Raw genomic sequence first — 25,460 nt, forward strand, 5'->3', positions numbered from 1 at the left:
ATCACGTTTGCTATATTTGGAGTCAATCAAGTATTATCTTTGCTTGACCAGTGATCCTCACAGACCAGATTGGGAAACGCTGTCCTAAGAGACTGGTTAGATCATTTTGTAATCAGTAATCTACAATATGGCATGTAGAAATCAAGACGAAACTAAACGTATAAGATGAGGATTTAACCCAATGTGTTACCTATGCTTTATTCCACCCCCTATGTCAGATGGGTGATCTTCAATGACCATAAAGTGTGTTTGTCAGAAAGGCCTCCAAAAGACTTGGGCTACATCTACTTTTACCGTCGGCTGTCTAGCTGCTAGACCTATCCCCACCCCCCCCCCATTTACCGTCAGCTGTCTAGCTGCTAGAACCCCTTCCACTCAACCCTCCAACCTTAGAGAACCACAGCCTGGAAAACCGAGGACAACCATGACATCAGTGGAAACCATGGAAACACCTCAGACCAGCCATGAAACAAAGGAAGCCACTCAACTGATCCAAGTCACACAAGAGCAACAGGAAAATGCTTCCATGCTTCAAGTGCCGTCAAAAAAAGGGAAAGCAATGTGGGTATTTTTTGTATGTCACTGTGAAAATCGTGTGCTTTTGTGTATTGAAACATGTTATTTTGTCTATGGTGTTGGTACAGAGGGATGTGTGCAATTCTTGTTATTGGAGTGCTCTACACCTATAGTATTAGCCTATCAGATCGTGCCATTCATTTTCTATGCCTTCAGCTACTGTGCCAGTATTTTTATTAATGAAGTGCTACGTTTTATAAACGTGGAGCATGGTCCTGAAGTGATCACGCATCACTGCCAGGAACTAAAACTCTCTGAAGCGAAACTCAACAAAAAAATCACAATGCTGCTGGGAGCTTTGCATGTACAGATGTAGGATCTTAATTTGACCACAGCAGGAAAATAACCCTGTAGCAACTGGAAATGTGAATTGTGTGGATTATAATTAATGGACTTTTTTGTAGGGGTTGATACATTTTTATTTAGGACAAATCATATGATGAAAAAACGCATCATACTGTGTTTTGACAGTTCAAGATCTTGAAAGCTTGATCGCGGAAATACAAAACATTTTGGGAATGTATCAAATGTGGCGTAATGCAACGAATACTAAAACAGTTTTCTTAGTGATATTTTCCTTTAACGTGTGATGCAGGATAGACACATAATGGCATTGAATGCAGAGAAATGGGCAGCATAAGCAAGTTTCAGAATAAGGAAACACATTTGAAAAAACGCTCTCGTCTATGATGAACACTTACACATGGGAATCCATGAATATGTAATATCCTTATTGGAGAGTCCGATGTACGTACTGATGGTGTCATAATAGTCGCATATCTGTCTGGTTTTGACTTGCTGATGACATCCTGTTTTTTCTGGGATTCAGAGGAGAAACGGTAACAATTGGATGCATCAAGTTGAGTCAAGTTCATTTAATTTCCCACGAGAACAGAATGTTGTTTTTATATTGAAATCTGAAAGCACTTTTCGACAGATTATTTTATATCCTTGCTTTTCACAGAGAAACAGAACACTAGCATAGCAGCTACCTTGGCTCAAATACCACAAACTGATGTATTCGCTTCTCTTGAATGTGGTAAAAGCCATGGGCTGAATGTGTTTTATTTTCAGACCATGTTGCGATTTACTCGTACTGTATTCATACCGTTGTTGCTTCACATATAATTCTACACATAAGTGAAACATGCCTTGGATTGCCATTTTCCTCAGATCAGATTGGCCATGGTGACTAGCAATGCAGAATTTGTATTTTATTTTAATCCTTTAGATAAAAGGCCCACCCCCGTTTTGCATAATATCTAGAAATATTTTGTATACAGTGTTCTAAGGAGATCCACTTTGGTTGCTCGCCTAATTTGATTACATTTTTTTGTGGAAGGACAGACAACAAACTAACTCATGAGGTAAACTTTTGCCCGTGATGGTAGTCCTTAAATGTTACCTTGTTTAGTATTCATAATCGATACGCCACCATCTTTTTAAATGCAGAATGGTATGCATCTGAACACATCCAACTTGTGTTACGTTATTATTATAGCAATATGCACTGGGATGGAATCTCATCTCTTTAGAATACACCATGTACTGTAGGTTGTGATCTACTGCTTCTTTCAGAATGCGTTCTCGTGCTTTTATGACGTGGTGCAGTCCTGAATGTATTCCTTATGGTGCTCACTGCAACCAAAACCTATCTTCAGCTTTAATGCTCAAATCAAATCACATATCAAAGACCTTACTGACGCATAGTCACCAAACCCTATTGATACTGTATTCAGCATTTGCTCAAAGACTCTCTGCTCATGCACTGAGTCACTAGGATGTCTTCTTCTCCTGAGCCTATACAGCCACTCTATCAAAGACAGTTTGTCAACCGGTGTAGTTGTACAAACTAAGTGTTGCCTACAGTTCATTACATATCGACAAGGTAGTGGAGTGTAATGTTACATATCAAAAACCCTCTCATATTTTTTGCTTTCTAAGAATAATTACCTGGGACACTAGCCAATCAAAGACTACTTACCTGCGGCACTATCCAATCAAAGAATAGTTACCTGGGGTACTATTCAATCAAAATACTTACCTGGGGAACTAGCCAATCAAAGAATACTTACCTGGGGCAGGTTTCTTGAAAAAGTCAACATGATTTTTTTTTTTGCATTTTAATACTTCTCAATTAAATTAAAGCACTCCACAACACGAAGGGTGTTAGGAAAGAAACTAAAACTGCATATAAAGTCAAACATACTTTCTTGCTGTGCAGGATGAATCATGTTTTTGGACCCACACCAGGAACCCAGAAAATGGTTTTGATTTACTAGAGCCTTTGGTTGTGTTTGGGAGAAGATAACAATTCCCCCTCAAGATCTCCCATCCTTGTCAGACACTCCTTGATAATTTTCTGTTGTGTACTTTGCCTGTGCAGTGGGGATTCTTTATGGTCTCTGCAGTAACACAAAGACTTACATAATCTCCCTTCCACATGTGATTGTTTTTCTTATAGAGATAGAATGTATAGAGTGAACCCCTCTTTTCCATGTAGATTGCCAAGGGTCCCAGTGGCCCTTTGTATAACCAGGCCTACTTCACTGCCAAAGGTATTTTTTTGTTTATTTTACTAGGAAAGTCAGTTAAGAACAAATTCTTATTTTCAATGATGGCCTGTTCAGGGGCAGAACGACAGATTCGTCAGCTCGGGGATTCGATCTTGCAACCTTCCAGTTACTAGTCCAACCACTAGGCTACCTGCCTCCCCATCTGATTGCTGAGGGAGGGTGTTCTATGCATTCTAGTTCTTTACATGTGTCCTCTACAGGGGCTCCTCCCACCTTGGCACTCATCCTCTTTTAGGCTGGCAGGGTGACCTCTCACCTTCATTTACAGTGGATAGATTTGTTATGTAGGATGTCTGGGGCTAGATTCTATCAGTTCTGCCTTAACCCGCAATAACCGACAACTGAATAGCAGTTTCATTGTTTTTATTTAGGCGATGTCGGAGGTGTAACTACGTTGGCGCTGTCAAATCTGCAAACGTCTCCCGGCGTTAAACCGATCGTGGACATTGGATGCACCATGTCACATTAGTAATAATCCCATGTAGTCTTTTTTACAAGTTTGAATACTGGAATGTGTGTTTTAACCTACACCTCAATTAGGCTGATATTATTCCATAATATGATTTTAAATTTGAGTCCTTATTTCTATATAGCCTAGGCTTGCTTTCTCATTGTGAACTTTAACGCGAATGGGTGTGGCTTCATGACAATGACCACACGAACCGCTTGCTCACCGGTTTGCCAGCTCTGATACAGTTACACCTCCGACATGGCCAAAACACCAGCTATGCAGTGTTGATCTGATTTTAAATCTAGGCCTTCGTCTTCTGCCTTTTTTTCTCAGCCCTCCATCTCTTGTCTCTCCCTCTCCACCACTCGCTCTATCTCCCGAGGTTGTGAATGGTAACTAACGGTTCACCTTTTGTGTCACAAAACGCCTTCGTTCTGTCCGCATGTGCACTAAAAGTTGACATTCAGTCATTTGGATTGTACAATTGTATTTGTGTGTTTTCTAATGTAATTTAACTAAATGGTCAATGGTACTTCACCTGTTTTTACTCCTTTTTTTGGCCAATTCTGTAGTTTTCATTACATACAGATTCCCTGAAGGGATTATTTAAAGTAGACTTTTGTAATGTATGTATTTATCCAAATATTGTTTGGGATATCAGTATTGTAATGGAATATGTGAATACATGGTTATCACAACAATATATCCGCTGGTACTGTCAAATAAACTGCATATTTCTTGACATTTTGGACACTTGACACAAGTGTATCGTCAGTGAGAAACAAGCATGGTTATGGTTCATCATGATGACAATTCCTCAAGGGGTCCAATTTCTTGACTTCTCCAGTTCTTTACTTCATAAACAGTAGAATAGCATGCATGTCATGTAACATTTTAATTGAGTACTGTTTTGTTTTTAAATACGTTTTTTTATTATAAATGAAGTGGTTGTGATTCAGTAGGAAAGGAGAGTTGCAGTATAAAGTACCGAACAATGTAATACATACACGTTGGTAGACATGCAGTCGATGCGATGATAAAATATATATTCAAAAACAAATATAAAGAGACACTTTGAATATATTCAAAGTTTATTTTAAAAGACAACTTTCATAGCATATGTCTGAAAGGTGATGATGCTTGACTAGTGTTTTAGGTACATCGGGAGAGTATTTATTATGCATTGTTGGTACACTGTAAAGTATTTCATTTTTTTTTAAGGCATCAAAAATATTAATAGATCTATTCATACTTGTATATCAGCTATAGAAAACAAACCAGAGTAAACCAGCAGGGTACAATGAAATGTATCGTACACGAGACACAGAGAAATTATTGAAAACTGTAGGACTTAATGCTATTACACTGAGCAGGAAGCGTTGTCATTCAGTTGTATACACGCCTGAGAGGATCTGAAACCCTTTAGCCAAACGGTTGGTGTGTGGGCCGAGACCTGCACTCGGTAATCAGTTAGAGAGCACTACTTTTGGTTTCTCTCCAGATTCACTGCAAATGTTTTGTTATTGTATGTTACATTTCATAAAATGAAGACGTTTTAAAAGTGGATTGGAAAAATATTGCTATGTAACATCATGCTATATTTTGATTTTAGAATTAGGGGAAAGAAAAGCACTGCATGCATGAAAATATAAGATCATTCAAAATAAAGCATAGAAGATCTAGCATGCATTCAACCTGGAGTATGTTAGGTGTAGCTAGGTCATCACACCTGAGAAGGTCAACTGTTCTAGAAAAGGTACTTTGTCATCGGGCATCCTAACTCAACACACATCAATATAAATTCTACAGTAATATATATATATATATAGTTGGTAATCCAATAATTCAAAAACTGTTAAAAAAATAATTTAATCTTCTACATAACTACATTTATTTTTGTTCAAAAAGCACAGGCTTACTAGACCATAAGAAATCAGTGATTTTGAAGAAATCACTTGATACAGTAAATCCTGGTTCAGCATTGTACTACAGTGTATATGCTGCTGACGGTAAGGGCAACTAGGAGGCATGGGGCCAGAAAAACATTTCTGTAAATTATGCACTTTGGAATAAAAACAATTCTGTTCTCAATACTATTTTCCATATAAATCTACAGTGTAGAGTTGTCAGTCATCGTTGTCAGTCATCTATGACTCACTAAGACGTAGTCAATCATGATCGCAGTGACGATCATGATTGGTTACAACTAGATCTCAACCGCCTTTGCTCGCTGGGTGGGAGTGAAGGAATATCATCTTGTTGGGGTAGTTGGGCAACAGACTAAATTCATTAATAAATGGAAGGATGCCATAACGTGTTGGCCCAGTTGTCTTTGACGTTGTACAGTCCGCCGATGTGTTTTCTGGTCTTCAAAGCTAGCCTCCTATGCAGATTGCCAGCAGCGTGCACATATGTGCTGTGTCTCTGCAGTTGGCTCTGGCTCCTTGATGTTTTCAACAGTGATTCCATACACAAAATACTTCTGTTTTCCTCCTCTTGCGTTTTCTACTGGTCTGTTCCAACCATTTCCCTGTGTGGAAAAATAATATTCATTACGTTTTCAGATCATTTGAGTGGAATAGATTCAATACAAAAGAAATACTGAAATTAATCTGTTTTTCAATTACATTTACCCAGCAAGGGGACCACACTGTAAACTTGAATTTGGGTATGGTGGCATAACAAGAACGTCTTTAGGAGAAATTCAAAGTAAATTTTCAGCAGATGGCAGTAGTAGAACATGAATCTGACATTACAGCCCCCCCACCACTCTCTACAAGCCAGCCTCAACCGAATGTGTGGAGATGAGTTTGAAATGAAATTAACCTCTTTTCACACACCAAGGTTACTAAACCTGAAGGCTTTGGCTAGTGTGAATGTCAGTTTCCATGTGTTCTCGTCTGCATGGAAGTATTCGCCTCATTGACTTTCTTTCTAAATAATGTCTAATATATTTCTGCTAACGAGCCAAACCTTTCCCTAAATACCCATAAACTTAAATGGAGAATGAAAAGTTCTTAGTCATAAAGCAATAACTGGCCAACTTTTTGTTGTTGTTTTTTTTTTGTCTTCTGATAGATTTCCCCAATCCCCTTGGCTGATACAAACCATGCATGACATCAAAGCGGTACAATTTTTTGGGAGATTAATTGTCATGGCGATGGTGTCTCTGCCAGACCTTGATAGCATTCTCTCAAAGCAAAGATAGACTTTTCCTTTTGGTCCATTGATTCAGGCAGGGACATTGTATAATAAAAAAATGGCAGTATAAAACTTGACCTTTTGCATAGGATCCTTGAATCAAACACATTTGTTCGTTTGAACAGTAGGCCCGACAGGTTAACACACCAGTGCAATGCTACAGTACAGTGGTTGGTTGTCTTGCTACAGTACCGTGGTGGATATGATGGTGGCATGTGTTTTCCAGAGTGACATGCAAACTAACATCTGTGACGCTTCTAGACTACTCAGCCATCTAGCGACTAAGCACGCTACTCAGCCATCTAGCGACTAAGCACACTACTCAGCCATCTAGCGACTAAGCACGCTACTCAGCCATCTAGAGACTAAGCACGCTACTCAGCCATCTAGCGACTAAGCACACTTAAAGGGATAGTGTTTAGAGTAGAATTCTCTCATGGTAGGAATATTGTAGACTAGTAGTCTCTCATAAGAGGATATAGTTCTTTTGGCTTTATTTCAGGGGAATATTTTGGTAACACTTTGTTATGTATGACATTCATTAGTATAGCAAAAAACCTCATACATAAAATGCTTGTATGGGAACATGTAGACATGTCACTGTGTGAACTAGGTAAAGCTGACATTGACATTTTTTAAAATTTTATTTAACCTTTATTTAACTAGGCAAGTCAGTGAGCTGACATGAGTTGATGTCATGTTTTATAACCTTTAACGAAGTGGCCTTTGTGCTGCCTTTGATAAACAATACAGCATATTAAACATAAAGATTCTGTATTCTAGAAAAGAGTGTAAGGCCTCTAAAATCCATTCGCTACCATGCTTAATCCTTCGATTTAGTCATTAGTCATGTGACCTGAGTGAATAGTTTTAAAGGTCATCCCAGCCATCACCACCAACATGAACAGATTCAAAACAGGAAGTGTTTTCTGACACGTGGGAAGTACATTACCAGCTCTGAGGGAAAAATACGGGTCCATCTTGTCCAGCTGTGTGCTTCTCTCAAACCAGTTAGGGTAAAGTGAAACGAGGAGCTGGAAAAACCACAAACCGTGAAGAATTCGGAGGATGTCAGGTATTCGAGGAAGTCAAAAATGAATCTGAAAATGGCTTACATTGGTTGCCATAAAAATTGTGTAAATCAATTTCATTTTAGCATGCGTTTAAGATAATGCTTTTACAATCTGTCTCGTTTCATTAAGATAAGAGGAAATGATTTGTTTGTTTTTCAAAGTGCAGAGTCCCAAGTAAGGAAAAAAAGTTCTAAGCTTTTAGGTTCAGGCAAGTGCCACCGAATCCATTTAGGAACATGCTTTAGTTTCCATGCAGTGTTGTTCCTCACAGAAAAGAGGATAAAACCAACCCCCCCCCAAAAAAGAATATTGATTCTCTGCTGAAAACTGTCTCCGAGTCCCACGGCTTATGGTGTAGTCTTTATTGATTTTACTCACTAAATCCTTCCTTTAGGTCAGTGTGATAATCCGGACACTCTAAAAGTATCTGGATGAGGAAACCGTTCTTGTCAACCCTCAACACTGTTCAGCAAAAGCATTCTCAGTATTTCTCTTTCTCTCTCTTGCTCAGTTCCAATGAGTTAGTTTTAATTACTGTGTTCTCTAAGGCATTACTTGTACAGTCTTTGCCCGTCCTTGTGCTCTTCGGGGAAATCACAAATTGCAGTGCAAATCCATCGCAAAATAGACTCTTCGAGCACATGCAGTACTCAAGAAGACTGCAGAGGTACTGAGGAGTAGTAAAGATTTTGTAGTGCTCGCCAAAATAGACCACACACTCGTCATTAACTGGACAAAACAGCTCTTTCCAACTGTACACTTTGGGTTTTTGGCATTTGGTAGGAGTGTAGAGACTCTTCTCCCAGGCCTGTTGATAGGAGTGTAGAGACTCTTCTCCCAGGCCTGTTGATAGGAGTGTAGAGACTCTTCTCCCAGGCCTGTTGGTGGGAGTGTAGAGACTCTTCTCCCAGGCCTGTTGGTAGGAGAGAAGAGGCTCGTCTCCAAGGCCTGTTGGTAGGAGAGAAGAGGCTCGTCTCCAAGGCCTGTTGGTAGGGCAGTAGAGACTTGTCTCCAAGGCCTGTTGGTAGGAGAGTAGAGACTTGTCTCCAAGGCCCATCTCCACTCACATGTCCAGGTTGAAGGCTTTCATGAGGAGGTCCAAGTCTCCGATGTTGGCTGCCTGGAAGAGCTCCGGCTGGTCCATCATGGAGAGGGCTATCCGCAGGGCGGCCCAGATGTTCCCCGACATGACCTGTTGCGAGAGCTGCTGACTACGGCTCTTCCTCTGCAGACTCAGGGCTGTTAGGAAGTTGCTGGCTGCCTCCCTAAAAGACAAAGGGAAGGTTTGACCGTTGGAGAACCATGTGATTAGTTTGCTATTAAGATGACCTACATTAAAGCGACTGTTACTAGGTTCAGGCCGGATGTGTTTGATAAGTTTTCAAACAGAGACTTTGCTGTTACTTGTAACATTATAGTTGTTTGAACTGTAAGAGATGGCATTATTAGGCTCAATGTTACTCAGTGTCCCCACCTCACCTCACTCCACTGACTCCACCAGAGCAGAAACTCAAAGCCCTCTGCTGCGGTGCCAGGTGCTGTTTTAGAGAGCACCAGCTGGCTCTTAGTTAGACCCTTCTCCACCCCCCACCCCCCAACCCCCTGCTCACCCACCGGTGTGCTCCTAGGTTGATGCAGCTGATGCCCAGGTTGTAACGGGATCTAATGAAGCCCGGCTGGAGCTCCAGGGCTCGGGTGTAGGCCTCTACCGCTTCCTCGCTGCGGTCCCCGTTAGCCAGCGTGGCCCCCAGGCGGTTCCACAGCAGGTAGTCCTGGAGGGGTCATACAGTGGGTAGGAGTCAAAGCCGGAGGAACAGAATGGTGTCATGTAGGATAGTGGTTGGTTTTGACATTTGGTTTCAGACAGTTTGCGGTCTGTGAACCCATCCACTGTCGACAGAGATGTTTGTTGTAAGGTTAGTGGGGTGTGATTTGTTTTGTTATTGTTTTCCATCAGATGCTACTGCTAATGCTTTAATTGTTGTGTACTGTAATGGGAAGTCCAATCAGAAAGGAACAGTGCCTGCTTTGGTAGAGAAGATTTGCAAATAAAATGAAGTAGAATTTTGTCTGCGATTTAAAAACGGCATCATTGGAATCGAAACAATATAACATGTATGAGAGGAGCGCATCATTTGCGAGTTATTTCCCTGTATCTTTTGTGTGTTAATGACTGTAATGTAGGTACTGTGGTGTGATGGTGTTTTTACACACTTTTTATCACCCTGTGAAAACACACCCTGTGAAAACTAAGCAAAGTTTAAGTTCCAAGGATCATTTGAGGATGGTTCGGTCACTACGTCCGTCCTTGACTCCACGGTTGTGTGTGTCCCACCTGGGGGCAGATCAACATATACAGGGCTACGGTGCAGCAAGCCTTTTGTGCGAAGCAGCAAGCTATCATGATCTCCACTTGTATTCAGCACTAAGTTATCAGCAGGGGAGAGGGCATTACCAAGTCAAATGTAGAGGGGGTGGATTAAGCAGCCACTGCTGTGGAACAGGGTTAAAGGATAGTGGTTGAAGCTGCACCAGGCAGATACTAGTGCAGGGAGGGTGAATCAGATGGGAGTTCATGAAACTGGATTTCTCAGCTCAAATCTCTCCAGTTTGGATGCAGTGTTTCAGTGTTGTGAGACAGTACGGTGCATCTCAGTGAGATGCAGTGTTTCAGTGTTGTGAGACAGTACGGTGCGTCTCAGTCAGATCGACAATCAGTGTTTGTGTATTTACACTGCCGTCTTACCTCTGGCCGCACCGTCAAGGCAGCATTGAAGGCCTCCACAGCTTTGTTGAACTCCGCGCTAATGTTGAACAACACACCCAGGCCCGTCTGCAGGTCCGGGTCGGTGTCCCTGTTGTGCTGGGCTGCCTCCAGAAACAGATCCTTCACCTCAGGCAGTAGAGAGCTGTGGGCAGACACACTGGACTTAGAGTCTATAGAGAGTAGAGACACACTGGACTAAGAGTCTATAGAGAGTAGAGACACACTGGACTGAGAGTAGAGCGCAGAGACACACTGGACTGAGAGTCTATAGAGAATAGAGACACACTGGACACACTCCCCCACCCTCTTCAAACTGTCCTGCAGACAAGGATAGTCACCCCCCTTCCAGCACAGAACACACCCTAGGTCCCACAACTGCACTGCTCCTCCATCATTGAGAGGGATAAATTCACAGAGCTGGAGAGAGACATTGTGGAGCTCAGAGAGCTAGTCCACAAAATCCAGACAGAACAAACCCACAAAACAGACCAACACCCCCCTCAACAAGACCCGGCGGGCGGAAGGTGGAGATGGACGGCTGTCTGGGAGAGCTGGCTGCTCTACGGACTCAGGTGAGAGATCTTACAGGCACACATGGCACTGAATGAAGAGGCGAGAAACCTGAGGTGTGACAGAGAGCAGGACACTCCCCCAGAGAATCCAGCAGAACAGCCCACCTCAGACCCGGACCACAACAATAGGACACACAACACAGGACCCACCAACCCAACAGAACCCACCACCTCATAAAAGCCCCCCTGTCAGCTCCCCTGATAGCTCAACGCACACACATCTACTGAGGACACACAAAAGCCAGAGATTTTGCTCCTCATTGACTCAAATGGCAAATACATTCGAGAGGATAAACTTTTTCCCAAACACAAGGCATGCCCTGGAGCTGTTGTCAGAGGACAGACTAGGGTCCCCCAGCCACATCATAATTAACACAGACACAAATGACCTGAGGGCCCAGCAGGAAAGGGTGGCCACAGAACTCAAGGGAGTGATTGAAAAGGTTACCTCCAACCTGCTACCACAAAAAGACGTTCACCCTGCCACCATACTGCGGGTGAATGCAAGCATTTCACGAGACTGTGCCTCAAAACCTAATGTCTACCTGGCCCACCACTCCACCCTGGACTTGAACAGCCTTTATGACCAGGTCCACCTCTATAAATCAGAAATTCCAACTTTTGCCAGGACCCCGAAGGACGTCACCCTAAACTGTAGCCATAGCACCTCACACAGGAGCAACAGAGCAACGGACACCCCGCCCAGACCAGCGAGACCCCCTCCTGAAGAACCTGCATAGAGAGAACCCACGCCAAGAGGGTTGAACCCAAGCCCCGCCCAGACCACAGCATCACCAGCCACACCTCAACCAGCTAATAGGACACCAAACAAACCCTGGCAACACCCTATTCACACTATATTCACACCCGATTCACAACCTAGTCACACTATATTCACACCCTATTCACACTATAACCCCTATTACTAGCCTGTTCAACCTCTTTCATATCGTCTGAGATTCCCAAAGATCGGAAAGCTGCTGCGATCATCCCCCTCTTCAAAGGGGGAGACACTCTAGACACAAACTGCTACAGACCTATCCTGCCCTGCCTTTCTAAGTTCTTCGAAAGCCAAGTTAACAAACAGAATACCAACCATTTTGAATCCCGCCGTACCTTCTCCGCTATGCAATCTGGTTTCAGAGCTGGTCAGGGGTGCACCTCAGCCACGCTCAAGGTCCTTAACAGATATCATAACCGCCATCGATAAGAGACATTACTGTGCAGCCGTATTCATCGGCCTGGCCAAGGCTTTCGACTCTGTCAATCACAACATTCTTATCGGCAAACTTGGTTTCTCAAATGAGTGCCTCACCTGGTTCACCAATTACACCAATTACTTCTCTGATAGAGTTCAGTGTGTCAAATTGGAGGACCTATTGTCTGGACCTCTGGCAGTCTCTATGGGGGTGCCACGGGGTTCAATTCTCGGGCCGACTCTTCTCTGTATACATCAATGATGTCGCTCTTGCTGCTGGTGATTCTCAGATCCACCTCTACACAGGCGACACCATTCTGTATACTTCTGGCCCTTACTTGGACACTGTTAACTAACCTCCAGACGAGCTTCAATGCCATACAACTCTCCTTCCGTTGCCTCCAACTGCTCTTAAATGCAAGTAAAACTAAATGCATGCTCTTCAACCGATCACTGCCCAGTCCTGCCCGTCCGTCCCGAATCACTATTCTGGACGGTTCTGAATTAGAATATGTGGACAACTACGAATACCTAGGTGTCTGGTTAGACTGTAAACTCTCCTTCCAGACTCACATTAAGCATCTGCAATCCAAAATTAAATCTAGAATCGGCTTCCTATTTAGCAACAAAGCATCCTTGACTCATGCTGCCAAACATACCCTCGTAAAACTGACCATCCTACCGATCCTCGACTTCGGCAATGTCATTTACAAAATAGCCTCCAACACTCAACTCAACAAATTGGATGCAGTCTATCACAGTGCCATCCGTTTTGTCACCAAAGCCCCATATACTACTCACCATTGAGACCTGTACTCTCTCTTTGGCTGGCCCTCGCTTCATACTCGTCGCCAAACCCACTGGCTCCAGGTCATCAACAAGTCTCTGCTAGGTAATGCCCCGTCTTATCTCAGCTCACTGGTCACCATAGCAGCACCCAACCGTAGCACGCGCTCCAGCAGGTATATCTCACTAGTCACCCCCAAAGTCAATTCCTCCTTTGGCAGCCTTTCCTTCCAGTTCTCTGCTGCCAATGACTGGAACGAACTGCAAAAATCACTGAAGCTGGAGACTCATATCTCCCTCACAAGCTTTAAGCACCAGCTGTCAGAGCAGCTCACACATCACTGCACCTGTACATAGGCCATCTGTAAATAACCCATCCAACTACCTCATCCCCATACTGTATTTATTTATCTTGCTCCTTTGCACCCCAGTATCTCTACTTGCACATTCATCTTCTGCACATCAATCACTCCAGTGTTTGTTTGGTATATTGTAATTATTTCGCCACCATGGCCTATTTATTGCCTTATACCTCCCTTATCTTACCTCATTTGCACTCACTGTATATAGACTTTCTACTGTATTATTGACTATATATTTAGTTTATTCCATGTGTAACTCTGTGTTGTTGTATGTGTCGAACTGCTTTTCTTTATTCTTGGCCAGGTCGCAGTTGTAAATGAGAACATGTTTTCAACTAGCCTACCTGGTTAAATAAAGGTGAAATAAAAAATAAATACAAAAATTCAACCCCCTGACTCAATACAAATTATAATCACATTTGGCAGCGATTACAGCTATGAGTCGTTTGGATAATAGTCTCTAAGAGCTTTACACATCTGCATTGTACAGTATTTGCCCATTATTTATTTAACTTCTGTCAACTTGCTTGTTGATCATTGCCCCCCTCAGACCTATGCCCCTTCTGCCCACCCCATGCCCCTCACCCCTACAGCAAGGACCTCAACATGACAGCAGGACATATGCCCAGGCCGTGAGCAAAGAAAAAGGCCCAACTCCCACTATTACACCCGCCCAAGCCCCATCCTGCGACCTAAGAGGTATGTGACAGATGCTCAACATGTTCTGCTCATACCTACTGTGATGGTCCTGGCCTAAACTACACAAAACAACACTAGACACTATGGAACACAAAGCTTTTACTATCTCATCCTGGAATATATACAAGGTCTGAGGTCATCTGCCTTTGGCCTAAAAAGCAGGAACTCAGACTTCATCAAAGAAATTGGAAATACAGACATTGTCATCCTACAAGAAACATGGTATAAAGGAGCCGGACCCACTGGTTGCTCCCCAGAGAGCTGGTAGTCCCATCCACCAAACTACCAGGTGTGAAACAGGGAAGAGACTCAGGGGGTATGCTAATTTGTTATAGACCAGACCGAACCCTCTCTATTAAATTAGTTAAAACAGGAACATTTTATATTTGAAAATGAATAAGGAAATTATCACAACAGAGAAATGTCCACATGTGTGCTACCTATATCCCCCCCCAATAGAATCCCCATACTTTAACAATGACAGCTTCTCCATCCTAGAGATCAACAATTTCCAGGCTCAGGGACATGTACTAGTCTGTGGTGACCTAAATTCCAGAACTGGACAAGAACCTGACACCCTCAGCACACAGGGGGACAAACACCTGCCTGGAGGTGGCAGCATTCCCTCCCCCTGATGCCCTCCTCGGCACAACTATGACAACATGACCAACAAAAAAACGGGTCACAACTCCTGCAGCTCTGTCGGACGCTGGGTATGTACATAGTCAATGGTAGTCTTCGAGGGGACTCCTATGGTAGGTACACCTATAGCTCTGTTACATCCTGGGTATGTACATAGTCAATGGTAGGTTCTATGGTAGGAGCTCTGTTACATCCTGGGGACATAGTCAATGGTAGGTTCGAGGGGACTCCTATGGTAGGTACACCTATAGCTCTGTTACATCCTGGGTATGTACATAGTCAATGGTAGGTTTGAGGGGACTCCTACAGTAGGTACACCTATAGCTCATCTCTTGGCAGTAGTACTGTCGTAAACTTTATCACTGACCTCAAACCCAGAGTCTCTCAAAGCGTTCACAGTCAGTCCACTGTCAGAGGGCAGCAAAATCACACTCCACTTCAACAGAGCTATGCTCAATCATGAGGCATCAAAGCCAAAGGAACTGAATAATATGAAGAAATGGTATAGATGAAAGGAAAATAGTGGCAACAACAAATAGGCAACAACAAATTCAATCCCTTCTAAGAATTTTAAAGGGTATATATCCAACCCCCAGAAAAAACCTGGGCCTACGCCTTCACTATGATGAATCACTAAAACAATACGCCTTCACTATGGTGAATCACTAAAACAATACGCCTTCACTATGGTGAATCACTAAAACAATAAACTTTCACTATGGTGAATCACTAAAACAATAAACTTTCACTATGGTGAATCACTAAAACAATACACCTTCACTATGGTGAATCACTAAAACAATAAACTTTCACTATGGTGAATCACTAAACCAATAAACTTTCACTATGGTGAATCACTAAAACAATACAGAAATACACTACTGAAGAAGAAGGAACAGCATGTCAGAAGTCTGCTCAATGTAATTGAAGAATCCATGAATCTAACCACTTCTGGGAAAATTGGAAAAAAAAAAAAAAAAATGTATGGATAACCACTTCTCCAATCTTTTTGTCTCTATAACGAAACAAACAAACAGCAAAACTTAGAATCAACTATTAAAGACTACCAGAACACTCTGGATTCTCCAATTACATTGAATGAACTACAGGACAAAATACAAACCCTCCAACCCAAAAAGGTCTGTGGTATTTGGTATTTTATTAGGATCCCCATTAGCTGTTGCAAAAGCAGCAGCTACTCTTCCTGGAGTCTACACAAAACATGAAACATAATACAGAATGACATAATACAGAACATCATTAGGCAAGAACAGCTCAAGGACAGAACTACATACATTTTTAAAAAGGCACACTTGGCCAACATATCAATACATACACACAAACTATCTAGGTCAAATAGGGGAGAGGCGTTGTGCCGTGAGCTGTTGCTTTATCAGTTTTTGACACCAATTTTGCTGTTTATTGGAGCAATATGAGATGGAAGGAAATTCCATGCAATAAGGGCTCTATATAATACTGTACGTTTTCTTGAATTTGTTCTGGATTTAGGGACTATGAAAAGACCCCTGGTGGCATGTCTGGTGGGATAAGTGTGTGTGTCAAGAGCTGTGTTTGAGGTGACTATGCAAAGAATTTGGGATTTTCAACACAATAATGTGTCTTGTAAAAATAAAAAAGTGATGGAGTCAGTCTCTCCTCAACTCTGAGCCAAGAGAGTCTTGCATGCATAGTTTTAATATTAGCCCTCTGATTACAATTAAGAGCAAAACGTGTCGCTGCAGCTTAGCTAGGTGTTTTCTTGCAGCACTGGACCACATGACTGGATAATAATCAAGATAAGACAAAACTAGAGCCTGCAGAACTTGCTTTTTGAAGTGTGGTGTCAAAAAAGCAGAGCATCTCTTTATTACGGACAGACCTCTCAAATTAAACTGCCTGCCACTCGGGACAAGAAGACATGATATGCATATAACTAGTGAATGTAACGTGTCAATGTAAACTCTTATTTTGATAAATATTAACTTTATCAAACAAAACATACATGTATTATGTAACATGAAGTCCTATGAGTGTCATCTGATGAAGATGATCAAAGGTTAGTGATTAATTTTATCTCTATGTGTGGTTTTTGTGACTGTCTGGAAAATCTTTTGCTGGAAAAACTGCTGTGTTTTTCTGTGGCTATGTGGTGTCCTAACATAATCGTTTGTCGTGCTTTTGCTGTAAAGCATATTTGAAATCGGACACTGTGGTGGGATTAACAACGAGATTAGCTTTAATAGCTTTAAAATGGTATGAGATACATGTATGTTTGAGAAATTTTAATTATGAGATTTTTGATGTTTTGAAATTGGCGCCCTGCACTTTGACTGGCTGTTGTCATATCGCTCCCGTTGCAGCCATAAGAAGTTTCAACAGGTGCATGTTTATCAATAATTGGAAGAAGCAATTTCATAAATTCATCAAGTGCAGCGTCTGTACTCCTCATTAATCACATCAGACAAACAAATATTTTTAACATCATCCACATAAGAGTCACAGCAAAATCTTTTGTATGATCTCTTATACAGTATTTTAGGCCCGGCTTTTGGCACCTTGGCTTTACTGGATATAGCCACTATATTGTGATCACTGCATCCAATGGGTATGGATATAAACATCCTTTCACTGTCAACTGCGTTTATTTTCAGCAAACTTAACATGTGTAACTATTTGTATGAACATAAGATTCAACAACTGAGACATAAACTGAACAAGTTTCACAGACATGTGGCTAACAGAAATGGAATAATGTGTCCCTGAACAAAGGGGGGTCAAAATCAAAAGTAACAGTCAGTATCTGGTTGGCCACCAGCTGCATTAAGTTCTGCAGTGCATCTCCTCATCATGGACTGCACCAGATTTGCCAGTTCTTGCTGTGAGATGTTACCCCACTCTTCCACCAAGGCACCTGCAAGTTCCCGGACACTTCTGGGGGGAATGGCCCTAGCCCTCACCCTCCGATCCAACAGGTCCCAGACGTTCTCAATGGGATTGAGATCCGGGCTCTTCACTGGCCATGGCAGAACACTGACATTCCTGTCTTGCAGGAAATCATGCACAGAACGAGCAGTATGGCTGGTGGCATTGTCATGCTGGAGTGTCATGTCAGGATGAGCCTGCAGGAAGGGTACTACATGAGGGAGGATGTGTTCCCTGTCACGCACAGTGTTGAGATTGCCTGCAATGACAACAAGCTCAGTCCGATGATGCTGTAACACACCACCCCAGACCATGACAGACCATCCACCTCCAAATCGATCCTGTTCCAGGAGTACAGGCCTCGGTGTAAAGCTCATTCCTTCGAAGATAAGCGCGAATCTGACCATCACCCCTGGTGAGACAAAACCGTGACTCGTCAGTGAAGAGCACTTTTTACCAGTCCTGTCTGGTCCAGCGACGGTGGGTTTGTGCCCATAGCGACGTTGTTGCCGGTGATGTCTGGTGAGGAACTGCCTTACAACAAGCCTAAAAGCCCTCAGTCCAGCCTCTCTCAGCCTATTGCGGACAGTCTGAGCACTGATGGAGGGATTGTGCGTTCCTGGTGTAACTCGGGCAGTTGTTGTTGCCATGCTGTACCTGTCCCGCAGGTGTGATGTTCGGATGTACCGATCCTGTGCAGGAGTTGTTACACGTGTTCTGCCACTGCGAGGATGATCAGCTGTCTGTCCTGTCTCCCTGTAGCGCTGTCTTAGGCATCTCACAGTACGGACATTGCAATCTCACAGTATGGCCACATCTGCAGTGCTCATCCCTCCTTGCCGCATACCTAAGGCACGTTCATGCAGATGAGCAGGGACCCTGGACATCTTTCTTTTGGTGTTTTTCAGAGTCAGTCGAAAAGCCTCTTTAGTGTCCTACGTTTTCATAACTGTGACCTTAATTGCCTACCGTCTGTAAGCTGTGAGTGTCTTAACGACCGTTCCACAGGTGCATGTTCATTAATTGTTTATGGTTCATTGAGCAAGCATGGGAAACAGTGTTTAAACCCTTTACAATGAAGATCTGTAAAGTTACTTGGATTTTTACGAATTATCTTTGAAAATGTATCTTTATCTCCTGAAAAAGGAACATTTCCTTTTTTGCTGAGTTTAGCTTTAGAACAAAGTTACAGTATTAGTAAAAATGTGATCGATACATGTGGATAATCTTGTTCCTGTAGTGTTTTTAAACACCCTGGTAGGTTGATTAATAACCTGAACCAGATTACAGGCACTGGTTACAGTAAGAACCTTCCTCTTGAGCGGACAGCTTGATGAAAACCAGTCAATATTCAGGTCCCCAAGAAAGTAGACCTCTCTGTTTAAATCACATACACGATCAAGCATTTCACACAAATTATTTAGATACTGACTGTTAGCACTTGGTGGCCTACAGCAACACCCCAAAAGAATAGGCTTTAGATGTGCCAAGTGAACCTGCAACCACAACACTTCAATAACACTTGATATAAAATCTTCTCTAAGCATTACAGGAATATGGCTCTGAATATATACATTAACTCCTCCCCCATAAGCATTTCTGTCTCTTCTATAAATATTATATCCTTGTATTACTACTGATGTATCATCAAATTAATGATCTAAGTGAGTCTCAGAAATTGCAAATATATGAATGTTATCTGATGTTAGCAAGTTATTGATTTCATGAACCTTATTTCTAAGGGTACATATATTAATATGGGCTATTTCCAGCACTTTCCTGGGTAGCTTCTCAGAGATAGACATAACATTGAAAAGAGCAGACAAAGCAAGATAAAAAAATATACAATCAGCAGTCCATGTGTGTGTGTGTGTGTGTGTGTGTGTGTGTGTGTGTGTGTGTGTGTGTGTGTGTGTGTGTGTGTGTGTACACTGAGGGGTTGAGGCTACGAACCCATAGGCTTGGCTCTCTCGTCCCTTCCAGGCTTCTGGGAGGGTGGAGATTTCGTAGCAGATGTACGCAATTTCCCCACACGCTCTGGCAGCTCTCATGGCTGGGATCAGTTCTTTCCTTTCTGGGGCACAGCTTCAGGATAGTCCTCGTTGAGGAAGACATACGTTCCTCTCAAGTTCATGGCTCTTTCCAGAACAGCTACCTTGTCCTTGAACCTTGGGAAATTGACCACTATCGGCCTGGGCTGGTGGTGGGTTTTCCAGTCCTGTGGGCACGCTCCACCTCAATCCTCCTGTAGTCCATCATACATTTCTCAGAGGTCATTTCCCTCACTTTGTCCTCATACTCCATCCAGGTCTCATGTGGAGATTCTGCAATTCCGTCCACAATCATGTTGTTTCGCCTTGATTGTCCCTCAAGATATTCTGATTTATCTGTCATTGCTATCATGGAATCACAGACAGAACAGATGTCCTCTCGCAATGACTTACAGATTGCTGTCAACTTGCCATCCTCCTGTTTCAACTCATCGAGCTGACCCTGGGAGAACTGCAAACTGTTCTTCAGGTCCTGGACCTCTCTGGTCAGGTCGTCCATATTTTATTAGTAGAATCCATGAGTATTTGGACAAAACACTTTCAACTATTTTCTTGTTGTTGTAACAACTGCTTATAGGTATCTTTTTGTTTGTTTAAAAGATCCTTCACGTGTGATAGAGAGACACCACTGGCACTGTTCTTAACGGTACTCCCGCCAGCTTTGGTCTTTGTCGTGGCAGCAACGTTGGTTAGGCTGTTACTCCCTGCAGTTCCAGACAAGGCAGATCATGGGGAAAATTGAAAACAACAAACAGACAACAGCAGGGATCTAGACAGCCACAAACCTGGGACAATCTGCGGTTCCAGCCACAATGACTAACCTCGTCGCGGGCTGCATTCAAGAACACCTCGCTAGCTTGATGTCCAGCTAGCTAGCAGCTAGGCTAGCTGTGACGCCAATTAGCTCCTCAGACCCGTCCTTTGTCGGCAGGATCAATGGGAAGATACAAGCAGTCCCAACAACTGATGCCAACTGTGTTGCGGTATCCAACATAAGAAGCTAAGTAGCTACCAAGAACTTTCCAATATACTTCTAAACAACAAACTTTCCAAACAAACAAAACCAAGCTCTTCCTCGTTCCGCGTACAACAGGAAGTGACGATGATGTTCAAGACCAAAGGACAGATTTCCACCGGTTTAATGTCCATTGCTGTGGGGTTGATGGCATCTTAAATGAAATTATAAAATATACAGACCACACATTCCAATTGGCTATACTTAATCTCTTTAACATCATCCTCAGCTCTGGCATATTCCCCAATATTTGGAACCAAGGACTGCTCACCCCATTCCACAAAAGTAGAAACAAATTTGACCACAATAACTACTGTGGGATATGCGTCAACAGCAACCTTGGGAAAATAATCTGCATTATCATTAACAGCAGCCTTGTCACGACTTCTACCGAAGTCTGTTCCTCTCATGGTTTGAGCGGCGGTCGGCGTCACCGGTCTTCTCGCCATCGTCGATCCACTTTTCATTTTCCACTTGTTTTGTCTTGTTTTCCAACACACCTGGTTTTAATTTCCCTCATTAATTGTTGTGTGTTTAACCCTCTGTTCCCCCCATGTCTTTGTGTGGAATTGTTTGTTGTAAGTGCTTGTGCACATGTTTACTGGTGCGGTTCGGGTTTTGGACCCATGTTTGTTATTTCTTTATGCCATTGGTTTTGCAATTAAACTGCTCCGTCTATTACCTAGTTCTGCTCTCCTGCGTCTGACTTCCCTGCCACCAGTTACGCACCCCTTACAAGACTTGTACATTTCTGCAGGGAAAACAATGTACTGAACAAATGTCAAATTGCCATTTTACCAAATGACTGTACAACAGATCACGTTTTCACCCTGCATACCCTAATTGACAAGCAAACAAACCAAAACAAAATCTTCTCATGCTTCGTTGATTTCAAAAAAGCTTTCGACTCAATTTGTCATGAGGACCTGCAATACAAATTGATCGAATGTGGTGTTGGGGGTAAAACATACGACATTATAAAATCCATGTACACAAAAAACAAGTGTGTGGTTAAAATTGGGTAAAACATATCTTTCCACAGGGCCTGGGGTGAGACAGGGATGCAGCTTAATTCCCACCCTCTTCAACATATATATATATATAAACAAATTGGCGAGGGAACTCGAACAGTCTGCAGCACCCGGCCTCACCCTACTAGAATATGAAGTCAAATGTCTACTGTTTTTGATTATCTGGTGCTTCTGTCACCAACCAAGGAGGTCCTACAGCAGCACCTCGATCTTCTGCACAGATTCTGTCAGACCTGGGTCCTGACAGTAAATTTCATTAAGACAAAAATTACATTTACATTTACATTTAAGTCATTTAGCAGACGCTCTTATCCAGAGCGACTTACAAATTGGTGAATTCACCTTCTGACATCCAGTGGAACAGCCACTTTACAATAGTGCATCTAAATCATTCGGGGGGGTGAGAAGGATTACTTATCCTATCCTAGGTATTCCTTGAAGAGGTGGGTCTTCCAAAATGGTCTTCCAAAAAAGGTCCAGTTGCCACGACCACAAAAACAAATTCCACCTAGACACCGTTGCCCTAAAGCACACAAACAACTATACATACCTCGGCATAAACATCAGCGCCACAGGTAACTTCCACAAAGCTGTGAACGAGCTGAGAGACAAGGCAAGAAGGGCCTTCTCTGCCATCAAAAGGAACATACAATTTGACATAACAATTAGGATCTGGCTAAAAATTCTTGAATCAGTTATAGAACACATTGCCCTTCATGGTTGTGGGGTCTGGGGTCCGCTCACCAATCAATAATTCACAAAATGGGACAAACACCAAATTGAGACTGCATGCAGAATTCTGCAAATATATCCTCTGTTTACAACATAAAACACCAAATAATGCATGCAGAGCAGAAGTGGGCCAATACCAGTTAATGATCAAAATCCAGAAAAGAGTCGTTAAATTCTACAACCACCTAAAAGGAAGCAATTCCCAAAACGTCCATAACAAAGCTATCACCTACAGAGAAATCAACCTGGAGAAGAGTCCCCTAAGCAAGCTGGTCCTGGGGCTCTGTTCACCAACTCAAACAGACCCCACAGAGCCCCAGGACAGCAACACAATTAGACCCAACCAAATCATGAGAAAACAAAAAGATCATTACTTGACACATTGGAAACAATTAACAAAAAAACCGAGCAAACGAGAATGCTGTTTGGCCCTAAACAGAGAGTACACAGTGGCAGAATACCTGACCACTTTGACTGACCCAAAATTAAGAAAATCTTTGACTATGTACAGACTCAGTAAGCATAGCCTTGCTATTGAGAAAGGCCGCCAAAGGCAGACCGAGCTCTCAAGAGAAGACAGGCTATCTGCACACTGTCGGCAAAATTAGGTGGAAACTGAGCTGCACTTCCTAACCTCCTGCCAAATGTACGACCATATTAGAGACACATATTTCCCTCAGATTACACAGACCAACAAAGAATTTGAAAACAAATCCAATTTTGATAAACTCCCATATCTATTGGGTGAAATACCACAGCGTGCAATCACAGCAGCAAGATTTGTGACCTGTTGCCAGAAGAAAAGGGCAACCAGTGAAGAACAAACATTGTTGTAAATAAAACCTATATTTATGTTGATTTATTTTCCCTTTTGTACTTTTAACTATTTGCACATCATAACAACACTGTATATAGACATAGTAAAAAAAATGTGAGTGTAATGTTTACTGTTAATCTTTTATTGTTAACTTTTGTTCATGATCTATTTCACTTGCTTTGGCAATGAAAACATATGTTTCCCATGCCAATTGAGCTCCTTAATTGAGAGAGAGAGAGAGCTCTCACTGTTGAGTATAATATTTGATAAAGTCATGCCTTTCCTATAAAGGGGAGAATTCATTAACTGATAAAGTTATTTTCTCCTCATGTGACACCTAAAAGCACTACATTTTAAAGTAAAAAGGAAGGAGAACCCCTGAATTGCGGTTGTTTGACGATGAATACGTGAGAGCAAGCTTGCTTAATCGGCAATAAAATGACACCCAGACCAGCTGTGCATGAAAGACCTTGAAATAACTTTTCCTTTCATCGATGACAGGGGTAATAGTCATTACACTGAAACAAATGAGTTTCTAAAACGGCCCGGCTAAAGATATCATAACTGAGTGTGCAACATAAAGCACACCATAGCATAAAATATGCATCAATGAGCCATTGTGTAATATTGTCACGGTGCTCAGGCTAAGAGACTGTAAAGGACAGAGAGATCGTGCCAGCCATTTGCTTAAAAAAAAGTAATGGAATGTCAGATTTAGTGCTGTCCAATGAAGGCGCCTGACACTTACTCTAGGATGTCATGCTACTCTTGATTGGCCTGTATCTCTTCTCTTTCTCCACATTGTACAGTCATCCTGTAATGTTGTCCTACAAATGAGAATGCACGCACTTACACCTATGGGATCTATGCTAGTCCTATCCAGTCCGTACACCTATGGGATCTATGCTAGTCCTATCCAGTCCGTACACCTATGGGATCTAAGCTAGTCCTATCCAGTCCGTACACCTATGGGATCTATGCTAGTCCTATCCAGTCATTATAGTCTACCTCTCATATCTGCCCACAGTTGAGACACGAGACATCCTACGTTGGGAGCCCGGGGAGCCCGCCAGGTGGCTCTTGCCCTTCAGCAGGTGCTTGTACTTGGAGTTGTGACGGAGCCAGCGTAGCAATGCCTCGCATGCATCCTGCCTCATGCCCGTGTTGGTCAGGCTCACCGCCAGGGCCATGAGGGCTTGGAGGTTATTGGGGTGGAGCTCGAGACACCTGGAGATACAGAGAGAGGAGGCCAAGGGTGGGTTAAGGGTGGTAATTAGTACTTCAAAGGGTTTGACAGACACAAATTGGAACAGGGAACATCAGGAGGCACCTAATGATGTCTGGGGTCAGGTGGCAATGACCACTCACCCCAGATATATTGTCTTCAAAAGCATTTGTTTGTAGGAGTTACTTTGGAACGTAGACTTGAAATTGCTGTTGCTACTGTTCACATTTAAAGTTAACCGTAGTGTCGCTGTTGCATCAGAGGAAAATAGCAATATGTTGGACAAACAACAAGGATTAGAGAGCACTCAGGGAGGAGCCAAAAACAGATTTAGCTTTCATCAAGATAATGTTTCACTGAGATATGACACACTGATAGTCAATGCTTCAACTTCCTTAAAAGCTTGTAATGACAGGAAAACCAAATCATTTCTGTCAGACTTGCTACTGTGCCATGGGTCACTGGCTGTTATATAAAGTTTGTATACGATAGGTATGCTGTGCAAATGCTCCGTTCATCGTTTTAAGTTAAAACTCTGCAACTATTTTTGTTGTTGTTGCCGTTATATGTTTTCCTCAGAGTTCTCTAATCCAGACAGGAATACACATCAACAATGGGCCTACATTAACTGTCAGCTAAAACACATAATGGAAAATAGAAGCAGTGTAGCATTAATAATAGCAAAGTGCTGGATTTCAGGGGATTACAGTCATTCTGAGAAGATCGTTTAAAAGCTTATGTTTTAAACCATTGGTTTTAACACC

At 42.5% G+C, this 25,460-nt stretch overlaps 2 protein-coding genes and 1 long non-coding RNA gene across 4 annotated transcripts in view; 1 reads left to right on the forward strand and 2 right to left on the reverse strand.

Moving 5' to 3' along the window:
* usp13 (ubiquitin specific peptidase 13) overlaps positions 1-4,345 on the forward strand; it is a 36,474-nt gene extending 32,129 nt beyond the window's left edge. For both annotated transcript variants that reach the window (XM_064952563.1, XM_064952565.1), the window contains one exon: positions 219-4,345. In XM_064952563.1, coding sequence (XP_064808635.1) covers positions 219-315 — 97 coding nt within the window. In that variant the 3' untranslated portion in view covers positions 316-4,345. The remainder of the gene's footprint in view (positions 1-218) is intronic.
* A 331-nt stretch (positions 4,346-4,676) lies between these two features.
* LOC135524760 (uncharacterized) lies at positions 4,677-8,748 on the reverse strand. The gene is made up of 2 exons (XR_010453014.1): positions 7,757-8,748; positions 4,677-6,133 (listed from the first exon to the last, which is right to left on the reverse strand). It is a non-coding gene; the product is annotated as an uncharacterized LOC135524760 (long non-coding RNA).
* A 46-nt stretch (positions 8,749-8,794) lies between these two features.
* pex5la (peroxisomal biogenesis factor 5-like a) overlaps positions 8,795-25,460 on the reverse strand; it is a 167,515-nt gene continuing 150,849 nt past the window's right edge. Inside the window, exons 12-15 of the mRNA XM_064953049.1 lie at positions 24,480-24,698; positions 10,624-10,786; positions 9,492-9,649; positions 8,795-9,142 (exon numbers count right to left, since the gene is read on the reverse strand). Coding sequence (XP_064809121.1) covers positions 8,941-9,142; positions 9,492-9,649; positions 10,624-10,786; positions 24,480-24,698 — 742 coding nt within the window. The 3' untranslated portion in view covers positions 8,795-8,940. The remainder of the gene's footprint in view (positions 9,143-9,491; positions 9,650-10,623; positions 10,787-24,479; positions 24,699-25,460) is intronic.

Source organism: Oncorhynchus masou, chromosome 31, assembly GCF_036934945.1.
Source record: "Oncorhynchus masou masou isolate Uvic2021 chromosome 31, UVic_Omas_1.1, whole genome shotgun sequence".
Taxonomy (NCBI): domain Eukaryota; kingdom Metazoa; phylum Chordata; class Actinopteri; order Salmoniformes; family Salmonidae; genus Oncorhynchus; species Oncorhynchus masou.